This window comes from Gopherus flavomarginatus, chromosome 2, assembly GCF_025201925.1.
Source record: "Gopherus flavomarginatus isolate rGopFla2 chromosome 2, rGopFla2.mat.asm, whole genome shotgun sequence".
In the NCBI taxonomy this organism is placed as follows: Eukaryota; Metazoa; Chordata; order Testudines; family Testudinidae; genus Gopherus; species Gopherus flavomarginatus.
The window spans coordinates 300092237-300116436 of NC_066618.1; the positions used below are offsets into that span (position 1 = coordinate 300092237).

The 24200-nt window shown below is 59.7% G+C and overlaps 3 protein-coding genes across 12 annotated transcripts in view; 2 read left to right on the forward strand and 1 right to left on the reverse strand.

Annotated features, from left to right (window-relative positions):
• The window catches only part of LOC127044493 (ras-related protein Rab-26-like), a 74005-nt gene that overhangs the window by 38962 nt on the left and 10843 nt on the right, over positions 1 to 24200 (forward strand). For 3 of the 7 annotated variants that reach the window (XM_050939471.1, XM_050939470.1, XM_050939464.1), the window contains exon 1: positions 21102 to 22898. The gene's annotated coding sequence lies outside the window, so the exon portion shown is untranslated. Of the gene's footprint in view, positions 1 to 18390; positions 18862 to 21101; positions 22899 to 24200 lie in introns of those variants that run through there. The other 4 variants (XM_050939465.1, XM_050939466.1, XM_050939469.1 and 1 more) reach the window with 3 other exon arrangements.
• On the reverse strand, positions 567 to 14836 carry LOC127044451 (flap endonuclease 1-like). Of its 3 annotated transcripts, none has more exons than XR_007772496.1 (12): positions 13695 to 14836; positions 13259 to 13349; positions 12691 to 12793; positions 12228 to 12273; positions 11622 to 11707; positions 8702 to 8838; positions 7098 to 7158; positions 5230 to 5361; positions 4696 to 4847; positions 3824 to 3977; positions 3016 to 3498; positions 567 to 1879 (listed from the first exon to the last, which is right to left on the reverse strand). XR_007772496.1 is itself a non-coding variant. In XM_050939344.1 (11 exons), the coding sequence occupies exons 1-11, from the start codon at positions 13774 to 13776 to the stop codon at positions 3412 to 3414; spliced, it is 1131 nt and encodes a 376-aa protein (XP_050795301.1). In that variant the 5' UTR covers positions 13777 to 14836; the 3' UTR covers positions 2934 to 3411. The 3 variants fall into 3 exon arrangements, 1 of the variants encoding a protein (XP_050795301.1); XR_007772495.1 differs by having other exon boundaries at positions 2953 to 3498; XM_050939344.1 differs by lacking the exon at positions 567 to 1879 and having other exon boundaries at positions 2934 to 3498.
• On the forward strand, positions 15680 to 18309 carry TMEM276 (transmembrane protein 276). 2 transcript variants are annotated; one of them, XM_050939476.1, is made up of 2 exons: positions 15680 to 15993; positions 16781 to 18309. In XM_050939476.1, exons 1-2 carry the CDS (start codon positions 15880 to 15882, stop codon positions 17282 to 17284), a joined length of 618 nt encoding a protein of 205 aa, XP_050795433.1. In that variant the 5' UTR covers positions 15680 to 15879; the 3' UTR covers positions 17285 to 18309. The 2 variants fall into 2 exon arrangements, with proteins under 2 accessions (XP_050795433.1, XP_050795434.1); XM_050939477.1 differs by lacking the exon at positions 15680 to 15993 and adding an exon at positions 16041 to 16405.

A 24200-nucleotide genomic window follows, 5' to 3' on the forward strand; every position in this document is an offset into this window, starting at 1 on the left:
TCTCCAGTCCCCACCTCTCCCAGAAGGGGACGCTGTGGGGAGCAGGGCAGGAGCTGGCTGGGAGGGCTCCCGATTACTGCAGTCCCCACCTCTCCCAGCAGGGGGCGCTGTGCAGAGCAGGCCAGGAGCTGGTGGTGGTGGGAGTTCCCGGTTACTGCAATCCCAGCCTCTCCCAGCAGGGGGCGCTGTGGGGAGTGGGGCAGGAGCTGGCTTGGGGGAGAAGGTCCCGGTTAGTACAGTCCCCACCTCTCCCAGCAGGGGGCGCTGTGGGGAGTGGGGCAGGAGCTGGCTGGGGGGGGCTCCCGGTTATTGCAGTCCCAGCCTCTCCCAGCAGGGGGCGCTGTGCAGAGCAGGCCAGGAGCTGGCTGGGGGTGGAGCTCCCGGTTAGTACAGTCCCCACCTCTCCCAGAAGGGGGCGCTGTGGGGAGCGGGGTAAGAGCTGGCTTGGGGGCTGGGGAAGCTCCCGGCTACTCCAGCAGCTTCGCAGCAGCACAGGGACTCCCAGCAGCTGTGACTCCCGGGAGCTCTGGTGCCAGAGGCTCTTTACCAATTACAATCAGACTGAATTGTATCACCTCCGACTTTATTGCTGAGCTCCCAGAACAGAGCAGGAGACGGTGCCTGGTGCCCCGCTGGGCTGGGCAGGGCGGAGATAGCAGGAGAACCGCAGCGGGCACCTCTGTGCAGCAGCCGGGCGCGAGTTCCCAGCCCCATCAGATACCACCTGACTGGGGAGACGGAGTGCCAGCCCGAGCCGGACCATCTCCCCCGCTCTTTGTGGCACACAAGCCGCTGGCACTGGTCAGGGACTGGTGAGGCTCACGCCCAGCAGGGCCTGGCACCAGGGCAGGGGCTCCCGGCACTGACGCAGGTCAGGGCACAGCAAAGCTAACGAAAACAGGTCGCGGGGGGGAGTTCAAACCCAGTCTCAGCTACCGAGATTTCTCACCCCTGGACGTACTTGAATAAACCCTCAATCATCTTCCCTGTGCTGGGCCCCTCCCATCTCTGCTGCCCCCTTCTGGGGCCTGGGGTCTCCGCCCCACATCTGGGCTTCACTTGGCCCTTTGCTCACCAGCTCCTCCCCGAGGACAGTCCAGGCTACACCGAGGAGCAGAGGCCACCCCAAGAACCGGGACCATCGTCAGCTGATGCGCAGCGCAGGGTGGTGCCGGGGGCGCTCAGCCGAGCCGTGCAGCGCAGAGAAGGGGCTGCTCCGGGGCAGGTCGTGCCGCTGGCGTGGCCTCCCTCTATCGCTAGCAGGCCTGTCTGGTCCACGTGCTGGGGGCAAAGTGGCATGTGCCACCCCCCACCCCCATGTTCCTCAGTCCGACCTGCTTGGAAATGTCCCTGGCGGGTCCCACAGTTGGATCCATCTCCCAGCCGTGGAGTCACTCCCGCTATTTCACCCTCATTCTTCCCTTCCTTCACCCCATCCCCATTGTTCCCTTGGGTACCCAAAACAAGCCGCCTCCCCCTCGGCGCACCAGGCAGCTGAGGGACGGCGCTCCGGCTGGACTCCCTCCAACAGGGGCTGGGGCCAGGCCAGCAGGAAGGACAAGCCTGTGATCCAAGCACTGGAGGCTCAGGAGAGCTGGGTTCTAATCTTGCCTCTGCCGCAGCCTCCTGTGTGACCGTGGGCGAGTCGTTTAGTGGCTCTGTGCCCTGCTGCCCCAATACCACAGTGATGGGCCTGGCAACAGATACCTGAGAGTTCTGAAAGGCGGCCAACTTGGCCTCAACTTGCTACAGGCACAAAGCGGGTAGGAACTGTTACTTCCCCGTTCTAGTTCTGTCGGCACCTCTCACTCCCAACCCACAGCCCCCTCTTCCAGCCCTGGGCTCCCCCCCGGCTCTGCCAGTGCCCCTCACTACCAACCTGTAGGCCCCTATTCCAGCCCTGGGCTCCCCCCCGGCTCTGCCAGTGCCCCTCACTCCCGACCCGCAGGCCCCTATTCCAGCCCTGGGCTCCCCCCCGGCTCTGCCAGTGCCCCTCACTCCCGACCCGCAGGCCCCTATTCCAGCCCTGGGCTCCCCCCCGGCTCTGCCAGTGCCCCTCACTCCAGACCCGCAGGCCCCTATTCCAGCCCTGGGCTCCCCCCCGGCTCTGCCAGTGCCCCTCACTCCAGACCCGCAGGCCCCTCTTCCAGCCCTGGGCTCCCCCCCGGCTCTGCCAGTGCCCCTCACTACCAACCCGCAGGCCCCTATTCCAGCCTTGGGCTCCCCCCCGGCTCTGCCAGTGCCCCTCACTCCCAACCCGCAGGCCCCTATTCCAGCCCTGGGCTCCCCCCCGGCTCTGCCAGTGCCCCTCACTCCCGACCCGCAGGCCCCTATTCCAGCCCTGGGCTCCCCCCCGGCTCTGCCAGTGCCCCTCACTCCCGACCCGCAGGCCCCTATTCCAGCCCTGGGCTACCCCCCGGCTCTGCCAGTGCCCCTCACTCCCAACCCGCAGGCCCCTATTCCAGCCCTGGGCTCCCCCCCCGGCTCTGCCAGTGCCCCTCACTCCCGACCCGCAGGCCCCTATTCCAGCCCTGGGCTCCCCCCCGGCTCTGCCAGTGCCCCTCACTCCCGACCCGCAGGCCCCTATTCCAGCCCTGGGCTACCCCCCGGCTCTGCCAGTGCCCCTCACTCCCAACTCGCAGGCCCCTATTCCAGCCCTGGGTTCCCCCTGAGCTCTGCCAGTGCCCCTCACTCCCAAACCGCAGGCCCCTCTTCCAGCCCTGGGCTCCCCCCCCGGCTCTGCCAGTGCCCCTCACTCCTGACCCGCAGGCCCCTCTTCCAGCCCTGGGTTCCCCCCTAGCTCTGCCAGTGCCCCTCACTCCCAAACCGCAGGCCCCTATTCCAGCCCTGGGTTCCCCCCTAGCTCTGCCAGTGCCACTCAGTTCCAACCCGCAGCCCCCTATCCCAGCTCTGGGCTCCCCGCCAGCTCTGCCAGTGCCCCTCAGTCCCGACCTGCAGCCTGCTGTTCCAGCCCTGGGCTCCCCGCCAGCTCTGCCGGTGCCCCTCACTCCCAACCAGCAGGATCTGTTGGAGCTCTCCGGATGGGGCTACTGAACCAACCTGTCCAGTCGGCTGTTCCTTCCCCTCATCCATCCATCCATCCAGTCTCTCTCTCTCTCACACAGACACACAATTTCCTAAGGACAGTGCCAGTGGGCAGCCAGCAGAGATTACAGCTCCCAGCATGCAGTGCCTCGTCTGGGCCATATTGCGTGCTGGAGCCTGGCCTGCACCTGGGCATTAAAGTGGAGAGCAGCTGCGATCTGGTTCTGTCCGCGCCCATCAGGTGCTGCCCCTGGGCTCCTGGCACGTTGCCCCGGCTGCCCACTGGGCATGGCTGGCAGAAGGCCTGGGGGAGAGCAGACGGCAGTGTATGGGCACTGTGGCAGAAGCAGGAGCAAGGCCAGCGTCTCACTTCCCCGGCTCCGGGCTGCCTGCTTCCCCGGGCATCCCCGCCTGCGGTTTCTGTCTCTTCCTGCTGGGCCGGGGGCCGGGCACCTGGGGAAGGAAAGTGGCCGTCTCACTGTCTGGGTCCTGTCGATGCAAGGGCAGCCCCCAGCAGAGAGGGCGGCCAGACTGATACGTGCCCAGGCCCCTGCTGGGACCAATGGGGCCAGGGTTGAAAGCAAAGGGATCCCTGTAGGGCCATGAGGAACCCGGATGGCTTGCACCAGGCACGGCCCCCACCCCTCCTCACACACGACTGGCACAGTGAAGACCCTGCTCAGGGCTGTTTGCAGATGTCGACCCATACACAGGATAATTCCCTGCGCCATCCCTCGGGCCCCCCGGTGCCGGGGGGCCTGGCACGCACACCCCTTACCTCCGGCGGACGGGCGTGTTTGCTGGCTGGGAAGAACTCGCCCAGCTTCTGCTGCCTCCTGCCCTCTCGGGGCGCTTGCTGCTTGGGCTGGGCCTCCTCGGGCTTGGGCTGGGCCTCCTGCCACCGCTGCAGCCGCCGGCACACCCGCGCCTCACTGGAAACAGAGCTCGGGTCAGCGGGGGAGGGCCTGGAGGGGATCTGGACCTGGGGGCCATCACAGCAAGAGGAACGGAAACCAAGGGGGGTTGGGGAGAATCCCCTCAGCGCCCATCCCCCGCCCCGTGCCAGGATCTCAGCAGAAGTGGCTCAGCGCCAGGCCTGCTCCCCGAGCTCCCCGCTACAGGGGGTCTGGGGGCTCCCTGAGCTCCGTGTCCATTATCCCTGCAGTAAATCTGCTCCACCGCCAAGGCCGCGTCCAGCCTCTCCGGGGCTCTGAGTCACGCTGGGGCTGGGGACACGGCCAGGCGAAACGGGCAATTCTTAGGCTGATGCACAAAACAGGCCAGAGCCCAGCTCGGACCCAGGCCAGGGGCTGGAGACTTGTGTGGGGCACTCTGAGTGCCGACCCCAAAAGGGGAGGGGGGAGTCTGCTGGTGCCACAGAGCGAGCTCCATGTTGGTGCTGGGAGCACTAGAGACGTGCCCCACTTCCCCCTATCCCACCCTGGGCATCCCCCCTGTGGGCGGGAGAGAGGGGTGAGTCTCCAAGGCCTATGCAGCTGCTGGCTTCAGTACTGAGGCTGCCAGCTGTGGGGTCTGATTAGGGGCAGCCACACAAAGAATCGAGACCCACCCCCGAACTCATCACACACAGGACTCCACCCCGTTCTAGGCCATCCCGCCTGCCCCCCATCCAGACAGGGCGGCACTGACTTCATGTGCTTCTCGTGGGCGAGGAACCGCACCAGCCCCTCTGGGTCGGGGTCGCGCCACTCCAGCGTTATCTGGCCCGGGTCAGCCACCTCCGGCTGCAGGAAGAGCCTGCGAGCTCCCTCCAGGTCCCAGTTGGCGGGCAGCGGGTGCTTCTGTAACAGCAGCAGATTACAAGCCAGCGGTGCCCTGTGCCCCCAAAGCACGTTGGCGGCCACGCCCAGGAATGGCTGTACCCCGCTGCAATGCACCCTCCTCTGGGGAGGTACCAGCAGCTGGTGACCAGTGAATAGCAACACCACAGGAGCGCAGGCCAGCGGGGGGTCACTGCTGCTCCCTTCCCCAGGGGATGTGGGGTTTGTTCCCTCCAAGCAGCCCTGCTTGTTTGCCCACTTCCCAGGCATCCCCCTCTACCTGGCTCTCGCTGGCAGTCACACCCCTCCTGGCCCCTCCCACTGACAGTGTGGCTTTACAGCACCCCCCCACCCATTGCAGCACACGGCTTGGCTGCGCATGCCCAGGCCCCGCCCCCAGTACCTGGGGGTCGATGTTCTGGAGAACCTGCTCGATGGTCCCATGTTGCTGCAGCAGCTTGAGGGCCTTTTTGGGGCCCAGCTGCCAGATCTTCCCACAGTAATCACACCCCAGCAGGATGCACAGGTCCACGAACTGCCCCAGGACAGGCCCGGCCCGAGGAGGGGGAGCAGAAGACAGCCATCACCAGAAGGGTTAGCTGGGTGGCCATCCGCGCCGTCCCTGTCCACCCCTCCCACATCCCGGTGAGGCTAGCAGAGCAGGGGCCAGGTCCCCAGGTCACAACCGAACCCTGACAAATACAAGGCTGGCCCAGCTGGGGGTTAGTATTGTTCGGATAGGTGTTAGCGTTGGAAGACTGTGTTTAGCCTTCATGGAATGCTTGTGAGCTGCTGCCGGCATCAATCTCACAGGTAACATCTGTATCCCCTAGTGCAAGGGAACATCTGAGCGGTTGGACTGGGAGCCTCTATGACCCTGTCACTCACCAGGCAGGAGAGAGACACTAACCAGTGTGACGTGCTGGCTCCAGCAGAAGGTGTTACATCCTGCCCCACAGGGAAGGGCCCATTGACTCCTACTGTGCCCCCCATGAAGCTGAGTCATGCAAATAGTTTCCTCCCATCAGCTGAGTTTGCAGCTCAGAGCACATGGGGGGAGGGGGGATAAAACCCCCAGACTGAGGGAAATGATGACGCTCGGCTTGGACTCTGGAGGGGCAGGTTTCTAGGCAGAAGCAAGAGATCCCCAGTGCTCAGCCTGGGTCAGCCCAAAAGGACGTATGGAGCTTGCATGTGATAGACACTTCTATTCCCTTTGGAAACTTGTGACTGTAACTCCGGTGTGTATCTGTGGTTCCCTGCTGAGCCTCGCCAAGACCCCTCCTGTTTCCTTTCCCCATGTAATGAAGCTTTCGACAGCTTGTTATAGGGCTGGCTACAAGCGGGGGCTTTGGTGTGAGCAGGGCCGGCTTTAGGCCTATTCCACCAATTTCCCCGAATTGGGCCCCGCGCCCAGTGAGAATCCCTTCCCTGGCTAGAGGCGCCTTTTTAATTTTTACTCACCCAGCGGTGCTCCGGGTCTTCGGCGGCACTTCGGCGGTGGGTCCTTCAGTGCCGCTGAAGACCTGGAGTGAGTAAAGGACCCGCCGCCGAAGCCTCAGAGCACCGCCCGGTGAATACAAGCCCCACATGTTTTTTTTTAAGTCATCCCTGCCGGGGCCCCATCGAAACTGTTCGAATTGGGCCCTGCACTTCCTAAAGCCGGTCCTGGTATGAGAGCTGAAGCACAGGGGCCCTGGGGTGAGGACGGGTCCTTTGGGACAGGGAGTAACCCGACTATTGCTGTATCCTTGGGGGAAGGGCCCGGCTATCACACATTCGGGTCACCTGGGTGGCAGGACAGATGGGGGCGCCCACGGGCCTGTCTGTGACTCCCCGGTTAGGCTGTTGTAGGGGCTGAGGAGCTCACACCTGGTAACTGGCTGGTGAAATCGAACACAGAACTCACAGCCATTGTGCGGCTAGGGCCGGGTTCCCGGCACTCACGCCCTGGAGTCACGGCAGGCAGCACTACACTCCTCACCAGCACGGTCCCTCGCTGTCCCAGCATAGCCCCACCTGGTCAACATGCAACATACCGACGGGGAGCGCAAGGGAACGGCGAAACACTCCTGCTGGCCAGCGTTGTCTCCCTGTTCCCTTGAGCTGCCCGTCGGGCTGTCTGCTTCCACCCGTTGTCTCCTATTCTTGGATCCCAGCTCTGGGCAGGGCCTGTCTCTGTTCTGTGTCTGGGCAGCAGTGAGAGCAGGGGGTTGTGCTGTCCACGGGAGCCCCACAGCGCTACCACAAAATCCATCAATCCATCCCCACCTGCTCCTGAGTCATGGCCAGCTTCTGCAGGATGTCAGGCAGGGAAAACTCTTCTACTTCACTGCAAGAGAGAGAGGGCAGCGTGAGGCTTGGGCACCCTCCTGGGGCACCCTCCCCCCACCAAGCCCCCATTCCTGCCAGGCTTACTCTGTGGCACCCCCCAGAGCTGCGCCGCCATCCCCTGCGGTGGGAGCGAGCTCAGCACATGCCGTGCAGCACAAACCCGGGGCAGATCTCTTAGATTTAAATACGGCCAGTGAGAGAATCCACCACGGCCTTGGGATGTTGCTCCAGGCGTTCATGGTTTTAAGCCTCACGGTTAAAAACCTGCCCCTACTCCCAGTCTGAATTTGTCGAGTTTCAGCCTCCAGCCATTGGCTCATGCTAGACTTTAGTCTGCTAGGCTGACAAACCCGCTGTCAAATCTCTGTTCCCACGGATGGACGGACTGATCAAGTCCCCCTTCACCTGCTCTGTGCTAAGGTAACAGATGGAGCTCCTGGAGTCTCTCACTATAAAATATGTTTTCTGATCCTCAAATCATTCTCGTGGCTCTTCGCTGACCCCTCTCTAATTTATCACCAGCCTTGTGGAATTGTGGGCACCAGAGCTGGATGCAGGATTCCTGCAGCACGTGCACCAGGGCCACATGCAGAGGTGAAGTAAGCTCGGCTCCTCGAGATTCCTGTGTTCATCTCCCAGGACTGGGTGAGCCCTTTTGGCCACAGTGTCGCCCAGGAGCTCATGTTCAGCCGGTTACCCACCCCCACCGCCAAACATTTCCCAGAGCCTCTGCCTCCCAGCATAGAGTCCCTACCCAGTAAGTATGGTCCTAGATGTATGTCTTTACATCTGGTCGTATTGTTGTTTGCTTGTGCCCAGCTTACCAGTGATCCGATTGCTCTGTGTCAATGACCAGTTCTGCTATTTCCCACTCCCACAATTGTGTTACCTGCAAACTTTGTCAGGGACGGTTTTATGTTTTCCTCCAGGTCATTGATAAAAATGTTAAATAGCCTAGGGCCAAGAACCAATCCCTGTGCAGCCTTACTATGAACACCCACTCAGCGGGGATTCCCTGGCTTCCGTGACATTCTGAGACCTGTCACTTGGCTAGTTTTTAATGCGCTCACTGTGTGCCACGTTCATTTTATATCGTTCTAGTTCCTTCTTCAAACCGACATGCAGGACAAGGTCAAACGCCTTCAGGAGTCTAAGTCTGTTACGCCAGCGCTGTCGCCTTTATCAGCCAGACTTGTCGTCTTGTCAGAAAAGACACCGAGCCAGCTTGACAGGATCTCTTTTCCCCAAACCCGTGTGGACTGGCATTCATTAGATCACCCTCCTGTCGTTCTCTACGAACTGCGTCCCGTTTCAGCCGCTCCATTACCTTGCCGAGAATGGATGTCAGCCTGACAGGCCAATAATTACCCTGGTCATCCTGTCTGCCCCTCTAAAATACTGGCATCTGAGCTTTATGCCAGTCTTCTGGAACTTCCCCAGAGTTCCCCGGTGCCAGCAGCTCCTGGATCCCCCTCTCTCTACCACATCCCCCCGCAGGGCTCAGACCCGCCAAGGCCCCTGCCCAGCCCCCCGCCACTCACCAGTTGTTCTTGGAGTTCAGGTGGCGGATCAGGCGGAGGCTCCCGAAAGGCAGCGCGTCCATGTCCTCCGTGGCTGTGCACCAAACCTTGCCAGACTTCACCAGAGCTGCGCAGGTGGCTTCTGCCTCAGCCGGAGCCTGCGTACAGGTACAGAGAGCGGCTCTGCTAGCATCCCCGTGGGGACAGAGCCTGAACAGGACCTGCCGGGGGCACACGGCCATTCCTCCCCCTTCCTCGCTCAGACCAGCTTTCACTGCTTCCTTTAAAAGCAGCAAAGAATCCTGTGGCACCTTATAGACTAACAGACGTTTTGGAGCACGAGCTTACGTGGGTGAATACCCACTTCCTCAGATGCATGTAGTTCAATCAGGGAGGATGAGGCCCTGTTCTAGCAGTTGAGGTGTGAAAACCAAGGGAGGAGAAACTGGTTTTGTAGTTGGCAAGCCATTCACAGTCTTTGTTCAATCCTGAGCTGATGGTGTCAAATTTGCAGATGAACTGAAGCTCAGCAGTTTCTCTTTGAAGTCTGGTCCTGAAGTTTTTTTGCTGCAGGATGGCCACCTTAAGGTCTGCTATAGTGTGGCCAGGGAGGCTGAAGTGCTCTCCTACAGGTTTTTGTATATTGCCATTCCTAATGTCTGATTTGTGTCCGTTTATCCTTTTCCGTAGTGACTGTCCAGTTTGGCCGATATACATAGCAGAGGGGCATTGCTGGCATATGATGGTGTATATTACATTGGTGGACGTGGAGGTGAATGAACCGGTGATGGTGTGGCTGATCTGGTTAGGTCCTGTGATGGACCTAACAAACCCGGAAATCCTGGACGCCCCATCATCTCGGGCATTGGCACTCTCACTGAAGGACTGTCTGGATATGTGGACTCTCTACTCAGACCCTATGCCACCAGCACTCCCAGCTATCTCCGTGACACCACTGATTTCCTGAGGAAACTACAATGCATTGGTGACCTTCCAGAAAACACCATCCTAGCCACCATGGATGTAGAGGCTCTCTACACGAACATCCCACACACAGATGGAATACAAGCTGTCAGGAACAGTATCCCTGATGATGCCACAGCACAACTGGCTGCTGAGCTCTGTGCCTTTATCCTCACACACAACTATTTCAAATTTGATGACAATATATATCTCCAGATCAGTGGCATAGCTATGGGCAGCCGCATGGCCCCACAATATACCAATATTTTTATGGCTGATCTGGAACAACGCTTCCTCAGCTCTCGTCCACACACGCCCCTTCCCTACCTACGCTACATTGATGACATCTTCATCATCTGGACCCATGGGAAGGAGTCTCTAGAAAAATTCCACCACGATTTCACCAGCTTCCACCCCACCATCAACCTCAGCCTGGACCAATCTACACGGGAGGTCCACTTCCTAGACACCACGGTGCAAATAAGTGCTGGTCACATTACCACCACCCTATACCGAAAACCTACTGACCGCTATGCCTACCTTCATGCCTCCAGCTTCCATCCCGGGCACATCACACGATCCATTGTCTACAGCCAAGCACTGAGGTACAACCGCATCTGCTCTAACCGCTCAGACAGAGACCAACACCTACAAAATCTCCACCAAGCATTCTCAAAACTACAATACCCGCACGAGGAAATAAGGAAACAGATCAACAGAGCCAGACGTGTACCCAGAAGCCTCCTACTGCAAGACAAACTCAAGAAAGAAACCAACAGGACTCCACTGGCCATCATATACAGTCCCCAGCTAAAACCCCTCCAACGCATCATCAGGGATCTACAACCCATCCTGGACAACGATCCCACACTTTCACAGGCCTTGGGTGGCAGGCCAGTCCTCGCCCACAGGCAACCTGCCAACCTGAAACATATTCTCACCAGTAACTGCACACCGCACCATAGTAACTCTAGCTCAGGAACCAATCCATGCAACAAACCTCGATGCCAACTCTGCCCACATATCCACACCAGCGACACCATCACAGGACCTAACCAGATGAGCCACACCATCACCGGTTCGTTCACCTGCACATCCACCAATGTAATATACGCCATCATATGCCAGCAATGCCCCTCTGCTATGTATATTGGCCAAACTGGACAGTCACTACGGAAAAGGATAAATGGACACAAATCAGATATTAGGAATGGCAATATACAAAAACCTATAGGAGAACACTTCAACCTCCCTGGCCACACTATAGCAGACCTTAAGGTGGCCATCCTGCAGCAAAAAAACTTCAGGACCAGACTTCAAAGAGAAACTGCTGAGCTTCAGTTCATCTGCAAATTTGACACCATCAGCTCAGGATTAAACAAAGACTGTGAATGGCTTGCCAACTACAGAACCAGTTTCTCCTCCCTTGGTTTTCACACCTCAACTGCTAAAACAGGGCCTCATCCTCCCTGATTGAACTAATCTCATTATCTCTAGCTTGCCTGCATATATATACCTGCCCCTGGAAATTTCCACTACATGCATCTGACGAAGTGGGTATTCACCCACGAAAGCTCATGCTCCAAAACGTCTGTCAGTCTATAAGGTGCCACGGGATTCTTTGCTGCTTTTACAGATCCAGACTAACACGGCTACCCCTCTGATACTTGCTTCCTTTAAATCACAGCAACTGGTTTGCTTCTGTCAAGGGTCCGTGTCCCTCCCAACAGCACTTTGTGTAGGCCCTAGATAAACAACCCCCATCTTCACCAGCGATACCCTGCAGCTCAGTCACACTCAGCCATGGACCCTCTGGCCAGCAGAGCCATCCGGGCCATCCCTGCAGAGCAAGAAACTGCAACCAAAGCAACCGGCTTCGCCCAAGCACAGGGGCCTCTCCCCTTCTCCTGGGGAGCCGGGACAGCTGCCCCTGTGATCCGCGGGGGACCCAACCCCGTGTTCTCCTGCTCCGTGTTACCTGCACATATGGCACACCCAGGTAGCTCAGCAGGGTCTCGCAATCCTGCTTCAGGGGCCGCGGCAGGTTTTCAGCCCGGCGGGACTCTGTAACCAGTGGAGGAATGTGGGTCAGGGGTCCTCCCCGGGACCAGTTCCAGTGCCTCCTACTGCTGCAAACAGGCACTGCATGTCCAAACCGGACCCCAGGCCTGGACAACGAAGGCCCTGAAATTAGGCCTGGCACCTGGATAGGGGCCACTGACTACCGCTGCTGGAGAAGGTAATGCTGGCCCTGCTGGGGCTCTCTGAGGCAGGGGCAGGGGAGGGCCCGGTTGGGGCTAGGGTGATCAGACGTCCCGATTCGGGACCGTCCCGATATTTAGGTGTTCGTCCCGCATCACGACTGATTTTTGGTCGGGACACAATTTGTCCCGAGATTTCGTTCTGCCAGCAGCATTCGGCTTTTTTTTTTTCCCCTGCTGGTGGACACCGCCCCCCCATGCGTCCCGATATTTTCTCCCTCTCATCTGGTCACCCTAGTTGGGGCAGGGCAGATGAGGTGAGCCAGGGACCCTGGCTGCTTTGCAATGCGGCACGGCAGAATCCCCCGGGCTTGGGCATTTACCTGCAGCATCTCTCCTAGCCCCGGCAGCCTCCGCCCGCCTGGCCAGCTGCAAGGAAAGGAATCTGTTACAAGGATCTGCGCGCAGAGACGTCCTATCCCCTTCTCACCCTGGGTCCTGCAGCGTCCCCCACTGGCTGAGACAGAGAACATCTGCATACCTCCCCCAGCCCCTGTCCCAGTTCCAGCAGCGCCCCCTGCTGGCTGTGACAAAGAATGATCAGCCAGGTATCCCCACCCCCACCCTGCCCCCATTGCTGCATGTTCTGTCCCCTCTGCCGTGTTCAGGGATCACACAGTGCTCGCAAGAGCTCTGCTTACAATATTGCGCCTGCGGCCACTCCCGCACATAAGTGACCTAACAACAAGCTCCCTGCCTGGACTCTCTATCCAGGAAACTCAGCCCTTAAAGGCACAGCCCACCCAGCGCCATTAACAAACATCCCAGCACATCTCTGATACCAACCAGTGGCTGTTTGAGGTCAGGGGGCTGCCCGTCAAACACAAACACCGGTTTGATGCCATTTTCCAGGAGATGCAGCGTCCGGTAAAACAGCCCCTGCAAGTGACTGAGACAAAAGCCTGCGGCTTGCCACCACGGCCCGTTCGCCATGCGGGACCGAGAGCCCGGCAGTGGGAGCCACTCCAACAGAACGAGGGAAGCCCATGTGGGTGCAGGCCCAGAACAACACAGCTGCCTCTCAGCTTCCATGTGAGGGTGTCAGCACCCTTAGCCTCACATACGGAGGCACGGGCAGGGGATGGGGGCTACCCAAAGCCACCCAGCAAGTCCGTGGCAAGGCTGAGGGCAGGCCCCAGGGGCTCTTGGCTCCGAATCCTGCACACAAGCCATCAGGCCATCGTACTGTCCTCCGCTGGGCCCCGGGCACTGCATGTCACCGCGTGAGCGCCGCTAGGCAACCCCACTGGCCAGGCTGGGTGTGTGACACCGTGGAGCTGGGGCTGCCTAGGGGCTCTGGGAGCAGGGAGCCGCCCTGGGGAAGCTGGGCACTGCCGGGGCACAGGCCACTCACCTGATGTTCTCCCCGTTGCGGTTGAAGAGCTTTGGCATGGCCGTGCGGAACTGGTAAATGACAATGGATGCGTCCAGGGCTATGACGCGGTCTGGGAAGCCAGGGGAACAGCCGGGTTATTCCCTCAGGAGCAGGCAGAACCCCCGCCCCCACATCCTGTCCCAAAGGGCTGGTTCTCTGGAACTGCCTGCCTGGGGATTCTCACTCCTCCTCTTCCATGCCACCCCCCAGGGCTGCTTCCCCATTCACCCCCCTCCCAATTTTCTGGTATGTCCCCAGCCACTACCCGCACCATTCCCAGGCGATCTCAGCCTCTGCCACCCTCCTCTGCGCTCCGAATCCCCATCTGCCCCCAGGCCCCTGCTGCGGGGGGGGGGGGGGGGGGACAGCAGGAGGAGCCGTGCCCCAGGCTGGGGAAGAGCTGAGGGGCGCTCACCTCGATACTGTCGCAGAGGGAATGAGCTCACGGCCTCCGCAGCCTCCTCCTTAATCACATCTGCCAACCTGGCAATGCCCATGGGCACGATCTGGGAATCTCTGCAGCGGCCGGGCACAGATGGGGAGTGTCCCGGGGGCTGGGCGCAGAGGAGGGGGGCAGAGATGGGGAGTGTCCCAGGGGCTGGGCACAGAAGAGGGGGGCACTGGGGGAGTGTCCCAGGGACTGGACGCAAAAGAGGGAGATACGAGGGGGGGCAGAGATGGGGAGTGCCCCACGAGCTGGGCACAGAGGAGGGGGGCACTGGGGGAGTGTCCCAGGGGCTGGACACAGAGGAGGGAGATACGAGGGGGGGCAGAGATGGGGAGTGTCCCAGGGGCTGGGCGCAGAGGAGGGGGGCACTGGGGGAGTGTCCCAGGGCCTGGATGCAGAAGAGGGAGGTACGAGAGGGGGCAGAGATGGGGAGTGTCCCAGGGGCTGGGCGCAGAGGAGGGGGGCACTGGGGGAGTGTCCCAGGGGCTGGACGCAGAAGAGGGAGGTACGAGGGGGGGCAGAGATGGGGAGTGTCCCAGGGGCTGGGCACAGAAGAGGGGGGCACTGGGGGAGTGTCCCAGGGCCTGGATGCAGAAGAGGGAGGTACGAGGGGGGGCAGAGATGGGGAGTGTCCCAGGGGCTGGGCGCAGAGGAGGGGGGCACTGGGGGAGTGTCCCAGGGGCTGGACGCAGAAGAGGGAGGTACGAGGGGGGGCAGAGATGGGGAGTGCCCCACGAGCTGGGCACACAAGAGGGGTGCCGTGATGGGGAGTGTCCCAGGGAAGTGGGCACAAAAGAGGGGGCACGGGGGGGTGCACAGATGGGGGTGCCCCGGAGGCTGGGCACGGAGGAGCAGAGGACAGACAATCCCCAGAACGGGGACACACACCGGGCAGGCCCCCGGCAGGCAGCAGAGCACGGACCAGACCGAGGGGCAGCGCGGCCGGGGCTCGGAGCCGGGGCTGCGCGCAGGGAACCAGGAGCAGCGGCAGCCACAGGAGCGGAACCGGCGCTGCAGCCCCCGGGCTGCGGGTTCGGAGCCGGGCTGGGAGGCGCGGAGGCCGGAGCGCACCGGGAGCCGGGCTGGGCTGGAAGAAAGGAGCGGGGCGGGGCTGCGCTGCCCGGCACCTCCCCGAAGCTGCGCCGCCTGCTAGGCCGAGGGGGGGAGCGGGGGCAGCCGCAGGGCCGGGGCCCGGGCAGCCAGATCCCAGCAGCAAGACGCCCAGGGATGGGCGGGGGGAGGCTGCCTGGGAGCAAAGAGGCTTTTCCAGCTCTGACTGCCCGGGCGAGCCTAAGGCTGCGGGGCGCTGATGGCCCCGAGGGGGAGAGTGGCCCATGGGGGGGCCCCAGGCTGGGGGCGCTCAGTGCACGGTGCGGGGTGGCCTGGCCCATGGGCTGCGATGACTCCTCCGCGCCTGCAGGGGGCGCCAAGCGCAGCGCTGCTTGTGTCCGGGCATCGAGCGCGCCCGTCCTGGGCACCTCTGCGCCTCTCTAGGCCAGGACTCGCTAGCCCGGGCTCTCCGCGTGCTGCCGGAAGTGCGGTGGGGGCCGGTGAACCGGGGGCGGGGCGCTCTGGGAGCTGATGCCGGGCCGGGAGCCGGGGGTACCCGGAGGGGAGGGGCGACAGCGGGGGGGGGGGCGCCAGCCCGGGAGCGGGAGGACCCGGGAGGGGGGGTACTCAGAGCGGGGGGGCAGCTCGGGAGGGGGGTACTCGGAGGGGAGGGGGTACCGGGGGGGGCGCCAGCCCGGGAGCGGGAGGACTCGGGAGGGGGGTACTCGGAGGGGAGGGGAGGGGCGCCAGCGGGGGGGGGGTACCCGGAGGGGAGGGGCGCCAGCGGGGGGGGGGCGCCAGCCCGGGAGCGGGAGGACCCGGGAGGGGGGGTACTCAGAGCGGGGGGGCAGCTCGGGAGGGGGGGTACTCGGAGGGGAGGGGCGCCAGCGGGGGGGGGCATCCCGAGGGGGGGCAGTGGCTGTGAAGTTCTCTGGAGGGTTCCCAGCTGACGGCTCTGCCCCGGCCCAGGCAGGTGCTTTGCTGCGTGTCCCGCCTGTGCAGCTCGGGCCGGGGCTCGGACGGGCCAGGGCCCGGCTCTGCTCAGCAGCTGGGGGGTGCTGCGGGCCCCCGGTAACCCAGCTCTCTCCTCTCCCTTTCAGGCATGGTCGGGCCCCCGCCCCCATGGCCGGCCCGCCCGCCCGCCGCGTGGGGCAGGGCTCTCCCCGGCCTGGGGCTGTGCGCCGTGTGTCTGAGCTCAGCTGTCCGCACTTTCCAGGTGAGAGCGATTGCCGCAGGGCTCAGGAATGGACCAATGTGCCCCTTACCATAGCCGTGCCCAGGTGGCAGCTGTTCACGTTCTTCCACCTGCCAGAGACGGGCCTTGTTAACGGAAACTGCCAACGCAGAGAACAAATCAAGGCACTGCGGGCTAGTGCTGTGGCCGAGCGAAAGGCCATCTGCATTGTCCCTCCTTCGCTTCGGGATGCCCCCATATTTACTGGACAAACAGATTTTCAGGCCCAATGATAACTTACCAGGTTTCTTTCCGCAGCACTTGATTGCAAGTTAGCTTAATGCTTACAGGTGTCAAGAGTCTGGTAAGGAGGCCTGGGGCCCAAGTTTAATGTGCTCTGTTCTGCCGGATGACTCCTTGTCCTTCGGTGGCATACCTGCTTCACCAGCTCCAGGTGAATTTTTTTGCAGAAGCTGGGGGAAGGATGAATCTGTTTGTGAGGGCAGGAGGCAGCAGCAGTGTCTGTGGGGCTGGGGAATCTGCTGGGGGGGACAGTTGTCAGTGGAACAAAAGGGGTTTCACAGTTGCACTAGAGGTAGGAAGGAACACAAGCAAAGATGTTTTAGTGAGGAGCTGTGTGTGGAAGGAAGCAGTGGAGCTGATGAAGGGTGGACTCCCGCTGACAATGTGATGCAACTCTGAGTACCAGTCAGGGGGATGGATTCTCAGGCTGTTACCCTGGGTGTCCAAGCTTATGCTTTGTGTCTGTTCTGCTGAGTTCCCTGTGACCGTGGCCTGCTGCTCATTGCTTGCCTCTGTGTGTTTGTAGATAAATCGCGGGGCCGCCGCAGGGTTCCTCCTCCAGGCCCTGACGGCACTTATGGGAGCAGTTGGCTTCTTCTGGACACCTCTTGGGCTTACCTTGGCAGCAGATTCCCAGTCTGGTACCTGGGTCTCCACCGTCATTGGCCTCCCTTTGCTGGCTTTTGGATTCCACTGGCTGAACGGTGACCACTCCACTGCCAACATGCTCCTGGGAGGAGCCCTGCTGCTGGCCGCGGGCTTGGAGTACTTCAGTGAAGAGGGCAGGGCCATGGTTGCCCAGTCTGTCACCATGGTGGCCTCTATCACCATCCTCATCCTTTCCATTTTCACCATGAATTTCTATGGGATACTGGGCAGCCTAGTGTTGAGCACAGCTGGCCTCCTGTCCGGGGTGAAGGTGGAGACACTGCTGATGGTTAGGAAGGACGCTGTCCTCAGCTGTCTCCTGGCAGCAGGAAATTTAGCATTTCAGTGGGCGTTGCGGACACAGCACCTCGACCTTGATTGATTTTATGTGGGACTTACCAAGGTACTTTCTGTGGCGTACTCATTGTGGTCTGTGGCTGCCGTCAGCCTTGGTGCAGAGGTTACAGCTTCCAGCATGCAATGTGACCTGGGCCCTTGGACTGTAGAGTTAACCTTCATGTTTATGGCTGCTGTCTGATCTACGTTAGTGCACTGGGTTCAGCCCTCAGGCTCCAGGTAAGTCGCTGCAGCGGCTTGTGGCTTGCGTAACTGATTGATGCTGGATGAGAGGAGGATACCAGAGATTGGAGCTGTTCCGTTTGCTGCTGTTCCCTGGAGCGGGCCCCAATAGGGCAGAAATACACCCAACTGCCTCTCCAAAGTGCTTCGAATTTCTTCTTCGATCTCGGGGGTGGGGAGAAGAGGCAGGGTGACTAGGAGCCCTCTTGGAAGCTGACTGGTTCAATACCCCCAGCCTTCCAGGAGGAGTTCATGCCGCCTAGGGAAGAGGCTGGCTATTCCATCATAGGCTCAAGGGAACTGGGGACAGAAAGGACCTGCCAGTCCGTTTCCCAGCAGACCACTGCATGCTACTGTTGCAGACTGTGAGAGTGCCTGGTCCCATGTCTCCAGCACTTCACTTGGGAGCCCATTCCTTAAGCAGATGGAGCCCAGGGTATTCTACCTGCCAACCAGTCTGCATTTACCATTTCACTCCAGACTCTTCATTAACAGACTCTTGTGAATTTACGGGTATTAAATTCAGGGGACTCCTGTTTCCCTGCCCCAGTTTAACTCAGCCCCTCTGTGAGGATAATGTTATTATTGAGTACTTGGAACTTTTCACGTCAAAGTACTGTAGGTGCTACCAGTGGCCTGTAGTATCTTGGCTGTCCCATGATAACTCACTGTCTTATAGTTCTGGTGGCCTTGGGAAGTGCAGCCTTGAATGTCCTGACTCTTGTGCCTGTAAAGCCTCGAGCACGAGCTGTTTTTTACAGTTAATTTCTCACTTGAAAGGGAAAATAAAAAAGTGAGACCAGCTGAAATAAAACGTTTCCCACCCTGTGCGTGTGTCCCCATGGAGTCGCACGAGCACGCTGGCTGTCTCTGCCTGGGCGATTGCTGGAGGGAGCGCTGTGTGGCTGGGGCTCTCTGGTTAGACACACACCACAAGCATAACCCAAGAGTGCACCCTCATACGGAAGCTGGCCTGGCCGCTGGGTTCACTTGCTTCTCCGCCATCGCTTGGCAAAGCCAAGTCCTCATTGGAGACCCCATGAGAAGGTTTCGAACCAAGCTGCTGAAATCTGATTGAATGTCCCTGTTAACTTCTGGGAAAGGTCTTCTCCCCCACCCACACTTAGGGCGACGTTTTGCTCTCCAGCTTGGCCTCCATGTGCAGAGGCCATCCATTCAGGGTGTGGAAGAGCAGCTGGGGGGAACCCCCCAAGCAGATTTGAGTTTCTTACCCGTGTTAATTCTCTGACTGGGCCCGAACCGTTTGGGTATCGATAGTTGTGGCTGCTGCTGGTTTAGAGGCGTCTCACTCGTACCCTGGCCTGGCTTTTCCCTGTCTCTGGGATCCTCACTGTGCAGTTAAGACCCTTCCATAATAAGGTTTGAACTTTTCTGCCTTTCCTCATGAAGGAGGTTAAAACACCAACAGCAGCTCTTGGGCTTTTCTCTCAATAAAATTAAAGGAGTCAGGCAAATTCTGCAGCACCCCTTGGTGCCACTTCTCCCCCGTCCCCCCCAAGGCAGCCCTGCCAGTGGAACTCCCGACTTGCAGTGCACTCTGCTGACCTTGTCTGTCTGCGTAAATCGTTATCCTGGTGACAGGCATTGGGTATCAGGGTATGAGCCCCTATGTCAGGGGTCCCCAGCGTGGTGCCCGCGTACTGGCCAGCAGACGAGCATCCACGAAATGCCGCTGACAAGCAGAGTAATCCAGAAGCGTCAGCGGCGATGCCTATTGACGCTGCTTGGTGGCATTTCGGAGGGTGTACGTCCACCAACACAGTCCTCCATGGCTCGTCGTCTGGTGCCCGGCAGACGGAAAAGGTTGGGGACCACTGCCCTACGTAGTTCGGCCCTTCTGTAGGAGTTAGATGCCCTAGAAGTGACAGGATTCCTGCCCTGTTACCAACCCCAGGAGCCCCACAGGCTCTGGCCGGCTCTTTATGCTTCTTCGAGTGCTTACAGGCATTCCACTCCGGGTTGTGCACACCCACTGCACCAAAGCCGGAGCAATTCTAGCAGTACCCGTAGGGGTAGTGTTCGCGCCCCTTGACTCATAGCCTCTCACCTGGCCCTGACCCTCCTCGGTTCCTTCTCATCACCCACAGCTAGAGTCGGAGCGCTGTGGGCACCACTCTTTTATCTCTCAGTTGTTGAGAATTTCGTGTTCATAGTTAGTTGTTTAGTGGTTAGTACCTTAGGTGAGTGGGTGGGTTAGTTAGTTGTTTCCTGCTGGAATGTCTTCACCGGGATTTAAACATTGCCCATCACATGAGGGACCATTCCAAATAGTGATCCCCACACAGGTGTTTGTTGTGCCTGGGAGAGGGACATGGAAAGGACAGGTGCTCCATCTGTAAGTCCTTCAGGACAAGGATGCGGTTAGCAAGGCACTTGAGACGTAAGCAAGCCACAATGCCTACGTCAGCACTAGAGATGGTACCAGCCCCTCAGCTGTCGTCTGAGCCTCATTGCATTGATGTTCGGTGGCAGAACTCGGAGACAGCCTCTAGGAGGGCTCCACCGAGAAAAAGGACCTATACATTGGAACACAGCCCCTCCAGCTGGCAGAGAGAGTTGTTCTCTGCAGGGATCAGTGCTGACTGGCACCGTGTCTCCTCGGGTACCTGTGAAGGAGCTGGGCCTTCAACCCGTTCTCTGGTACCAAGGCAACACTGAGAGGCTGTACAGTCAACTCCAGCGTGAGTCCAGATCTGCCGTCTTCAGCACCAACAATGACCACACCCTTGGCCTACCGGGCGACATCAGACCGATCATAACTATCAGTCCCAGACTCTCCAGTCACCAATGAACCATCATCAGCTGCCATGGCTTCATCAATGATTATGGCACCGACACCATCCTTGGTACCGCACATATGCCTGGGTACCTTGTCTCGACTGGTGTCTGTAGCGGCTCTGACCAGTTCTTTGGCAATGACGACTTCATTGCAGACTGAGACGTGAAGACCGGTGCCAACGCTGGCACTGGAGCTGCCTTCAGAGTCCGTACTGAGAGAGAATGTATTGTCCCTGCAAACCATAGGGTCCCTTGCTGACCTGGAGCCCATATGCAGTCAGTATATTGGGCCTTGCATGAAGCTGGATGGTGGCTGGCAGGCTGTGCCTGGTGTTGACCTGCAGTTACCCCAGATGACTTTGAGGTTAATCGGAGTTGAATTAGAATTCTTCCTCCCCCTCCCTTTTGTCCCACAAAGGCTGGTTTACAGCTTGGTCTAGACATACAGCTGATACTGGCATCCTGGGATCAATACCAATCACACGTTAGGCATAGGGGCTCTTGGTACGCTACTCGTTGGCCTTACCCATATCCACAGTAATAGCCTGGGAATCTGTGGGACGTTCCTTGTTCCTTCAGATCCCGATCTTCCACCCACTCTAGGGCAACCTCTGTACGCGTTCAGTTCAGCCTCCCAAGTGTCTCCTCCCTCTCCCTGAACTGTTGACCCAACATCACAGCCAGGTTGTTCATCCAGCACTAGGCAGTCTACTCCTTACCACGTGGATGCTGCGTGGCTCGATGAGGAAGAGACGCAGTTAAAGAAGTTCTGCTAGAGTAGGAACTCTGTGAGGGCCACCTGTTTCTCTAAGTGGAGCGGTTTTCGATTTGGGGGACCTCTGAGAGGATTCATCCTACGTCCATTTGGATTCAGAACGCTCTGGACTGTTCATTGCAGTTGAAATCTTTGGGCCTGGCTCTTAGCTCTTTGAAAGTTAATTTGGCTGCAATTTCAGCTTTCTACCCTCCTCTTTGGGGAAAGTTGCTATTTTCAAATCCTATGGTAGGGAGGCTTCTGAAAGGCATTGTCCATCGTTTTCCACCAGCGAAGAGAATGGTGCCGTTGTGTGCCATTGATGTGTCTGTTTGAGTCAATAGCAACGTGCTCATTGGCTCTTCGCTCCAGGAGATGGCCTTTCTGGTAGCTATCACATCTACTAGACTAGTCAGGGAAGCCTTATGGCAGCAGATCCCCCATATACCCACTTCTTCAAAGGCAAGGTTGCTTCAAGACCACAGCCAAACTTTCTGTCAAAAGTGATCTCTCCGTTTCACCTTAATGAGGTTATTTACTTACTGTATTTTTTTCCCAACCCACACTTGGGCGTAGAAGAACGATGCCTTCAGACCTTAGATGTGGGAAGGTGCTTGGCTTTTTATCTGGAAAGGACTAACCCCTTTCATTCATCATCTCGCCTCCTCGCATCTTACACTGAGCTGAAAGGGCCATTGGTCTCCGCTAAGTAGATAAGGCCGTGAATTACTGCAGCTTCTGGAGCAGCTCAGATTACGCCCCCAAAGTTGTTACGGGCTCATTTGACAAGCGCTCAAGCAACATCAACAGCGTTTCTTAGAGATGTTTCCCTCAGTGGATGGCTGCAGGGCTGCGTCTGGCTCTCCGTGCACACCTTTGCTAGCCGCTGCGCTATCCCCGTGGCTTCTAGGGCTGATGCACACTTTGGGGAGGCAGTTCTGCAGTCTCTGTTTAAATAGACTCCGAGCCCCAGGAATACACGTCTGCAGCCTCTCGAAGAAGAAAAGACTGTTACTCACCTGTGTTGGAGCCGTTCTTCGAGACGTGGCTGCAGACACACATTTCACGCCCCACCTTGCACCCCCTCTGCAACAGAGGCTCCAGCCTGGGGTTTGGTGCAAAGGCCCCAAGGGGTCGCGGCAGCTCCGCCCTTCTAGAGCCAGGGAGGGACTGTGAGGCAGAGGGTGTGAGCGCTGCCCATACGTGCTGCTAGGCGGATTTCCCTGGCTTTGGTGCATGGGTGTGCACACCCCTGAGTGGGAGAGGTGCCTGCAGCCACCCCTCAAAGAACAGCAGTTACCAGACAGGTAAGGAACCATCTGCTGTTGTTGATTTGTGCCGAAGGAGTTAAAAAAGCAGAACCACTTGGGGTACGATTTCTGCAGTCACTGTCATATGCGAGTTGCAGGAGCTGCGTGTGTGTCTGCCCGGTCGGCTGGGGAGGAGCTATGCACAGCAGCCCTAGTAACACACGAGAGGAAGGAGTGTGTGGCCAAGTGCGGGAGGGAGCAGTAGCAGGAGCTGGGGAAGCACCGTCAGCAGGAAGTCCCTTGCAGCGCCCATCCTAAGCCCAGGCACCGGGCATGCTCAGGGGTGCTGGCAGACCCGGCTGCAGTGCTGTGCCCATGAAAAGGCCAAGCCCAGTGGCTGGTGTTCGGTTATCCTCCCCCCAACAGCTGGCTGAGCCGTGGGGGACACCGAGAGCAGGGTGGTGGCAGGGGAGGCCAGTGAGGCCATGCCGCTTTCTCTGCACCACTGGCTCTAGGAACGCCCTGTGCTCCATCCGGCCATTGTTAGAACAGGGCAGCTGGGTGACTCAGGCCTCCCATCTAGACCAGCTGAACATCTCGCCAGCCACGGAGGAGTGAGTCGGGCAGGGGGCGGTGTCTTGTCCCTGCTGCATCTGCCACTGTGCTGAGCCCCCTCCCTGGCAGAGGTGCCAAGGCTGGAATAGAGCCTGAGCTCCCTCCAGGGCCCCTTCCGGTTTATAAATGCCTTGCTCAGTTCACCTCTCTGGGGGCATGGAACCGTCACGGAGCAAATGGGTGAAGGCAGGAGCGGAGCAGACCAAGGGGGATGGGTGTGCGCAGGCAGTTTTCCCCGTGAGTGCAGTTCCCTGGCAGCCCAGACAGCTCCCTGCTCAGCAAGAGGGGGCAGGGGCTGAATGCAGCAGGGCCCAGGGGGCGGGGGCAGCTGGTCACCTTCATCCCCCGCCCGGGCCAACTGGACAGACAAGCCTGTGTCACGGGGGAGGGGAACTCTCCAGTCTGCGACGTGGGGAGCTCTTGGCTAGTTGGGTGGGATGGGATCATCTCCATGTTACATGGAGGGAAACTGAGGCACAGAGCAGGGTTAGGCCCTGCCCCAGGCTGGGGAGTGAGTGTCAGGGCTGGGAGGTGAAGCCAGGGCTTTCTGCCTGTGGAGGCTTTACAGAGAAGGGGGCCCAACCCTCCTTGTTTGTCGCACTTTGACCGCATGGGATTGCCTTGCTGAGAGGGGTGTGCCAGGCGCACTGCCTCCTACCTAGGCTCTTCTCCAGCGCGCCAGGAAGCAGTGGGCAAGCTCTCTTGTGGGCCCAGCAAGATCCTGGCCAAGGTAGAGGAGGCCCCGCTTAGCTCTGTCAAACCCCCCCCCCGCTCAGTCAGCTGCCCAGCCCTCCGCCCCTCCCCCGATGCAGAAAGCGAACACTCTGGCTGGGGGGGTACCAGCCTGCTGGACCCTCTCCCCTGATTGCGTGAGCCACCCCCATGACACGTCTGAGCCACCCAGACAGCAAGAGTTAGAGCCCAGGGGCTGAGTGTGAGACACAGGGCTGCAGGGAACGGGGGCTAACAGAGGGCACTCTCCCCTAGTCTCTGCTGGCCCCAGGGTGGTGCTACTGGGAATGGGGGGGTCGTTCAGTAAGGGGTGCTTTCACCCAGCAATCGGTGCTGGCTCCAGGGTGGTGCTACTGGGAATGGGGGGGGTGCTCAGTACGGGGTGCTCTCACCCAGCAATCGGTGCTGGCCCCAGGGTGGTGCTACTGGGAATGGGGGGGGTGCTCAGTACGGGGTGCTCTCACCCAGCAGTTGGTGCTGGCTCCAGGGTGGTGCTAGGGGCCTGTGCTACCGGGAATGGGGTGGGGAGGGTGCTCAGTACGGCGTGCTCTCAGTGCTGTGCTAGGGGC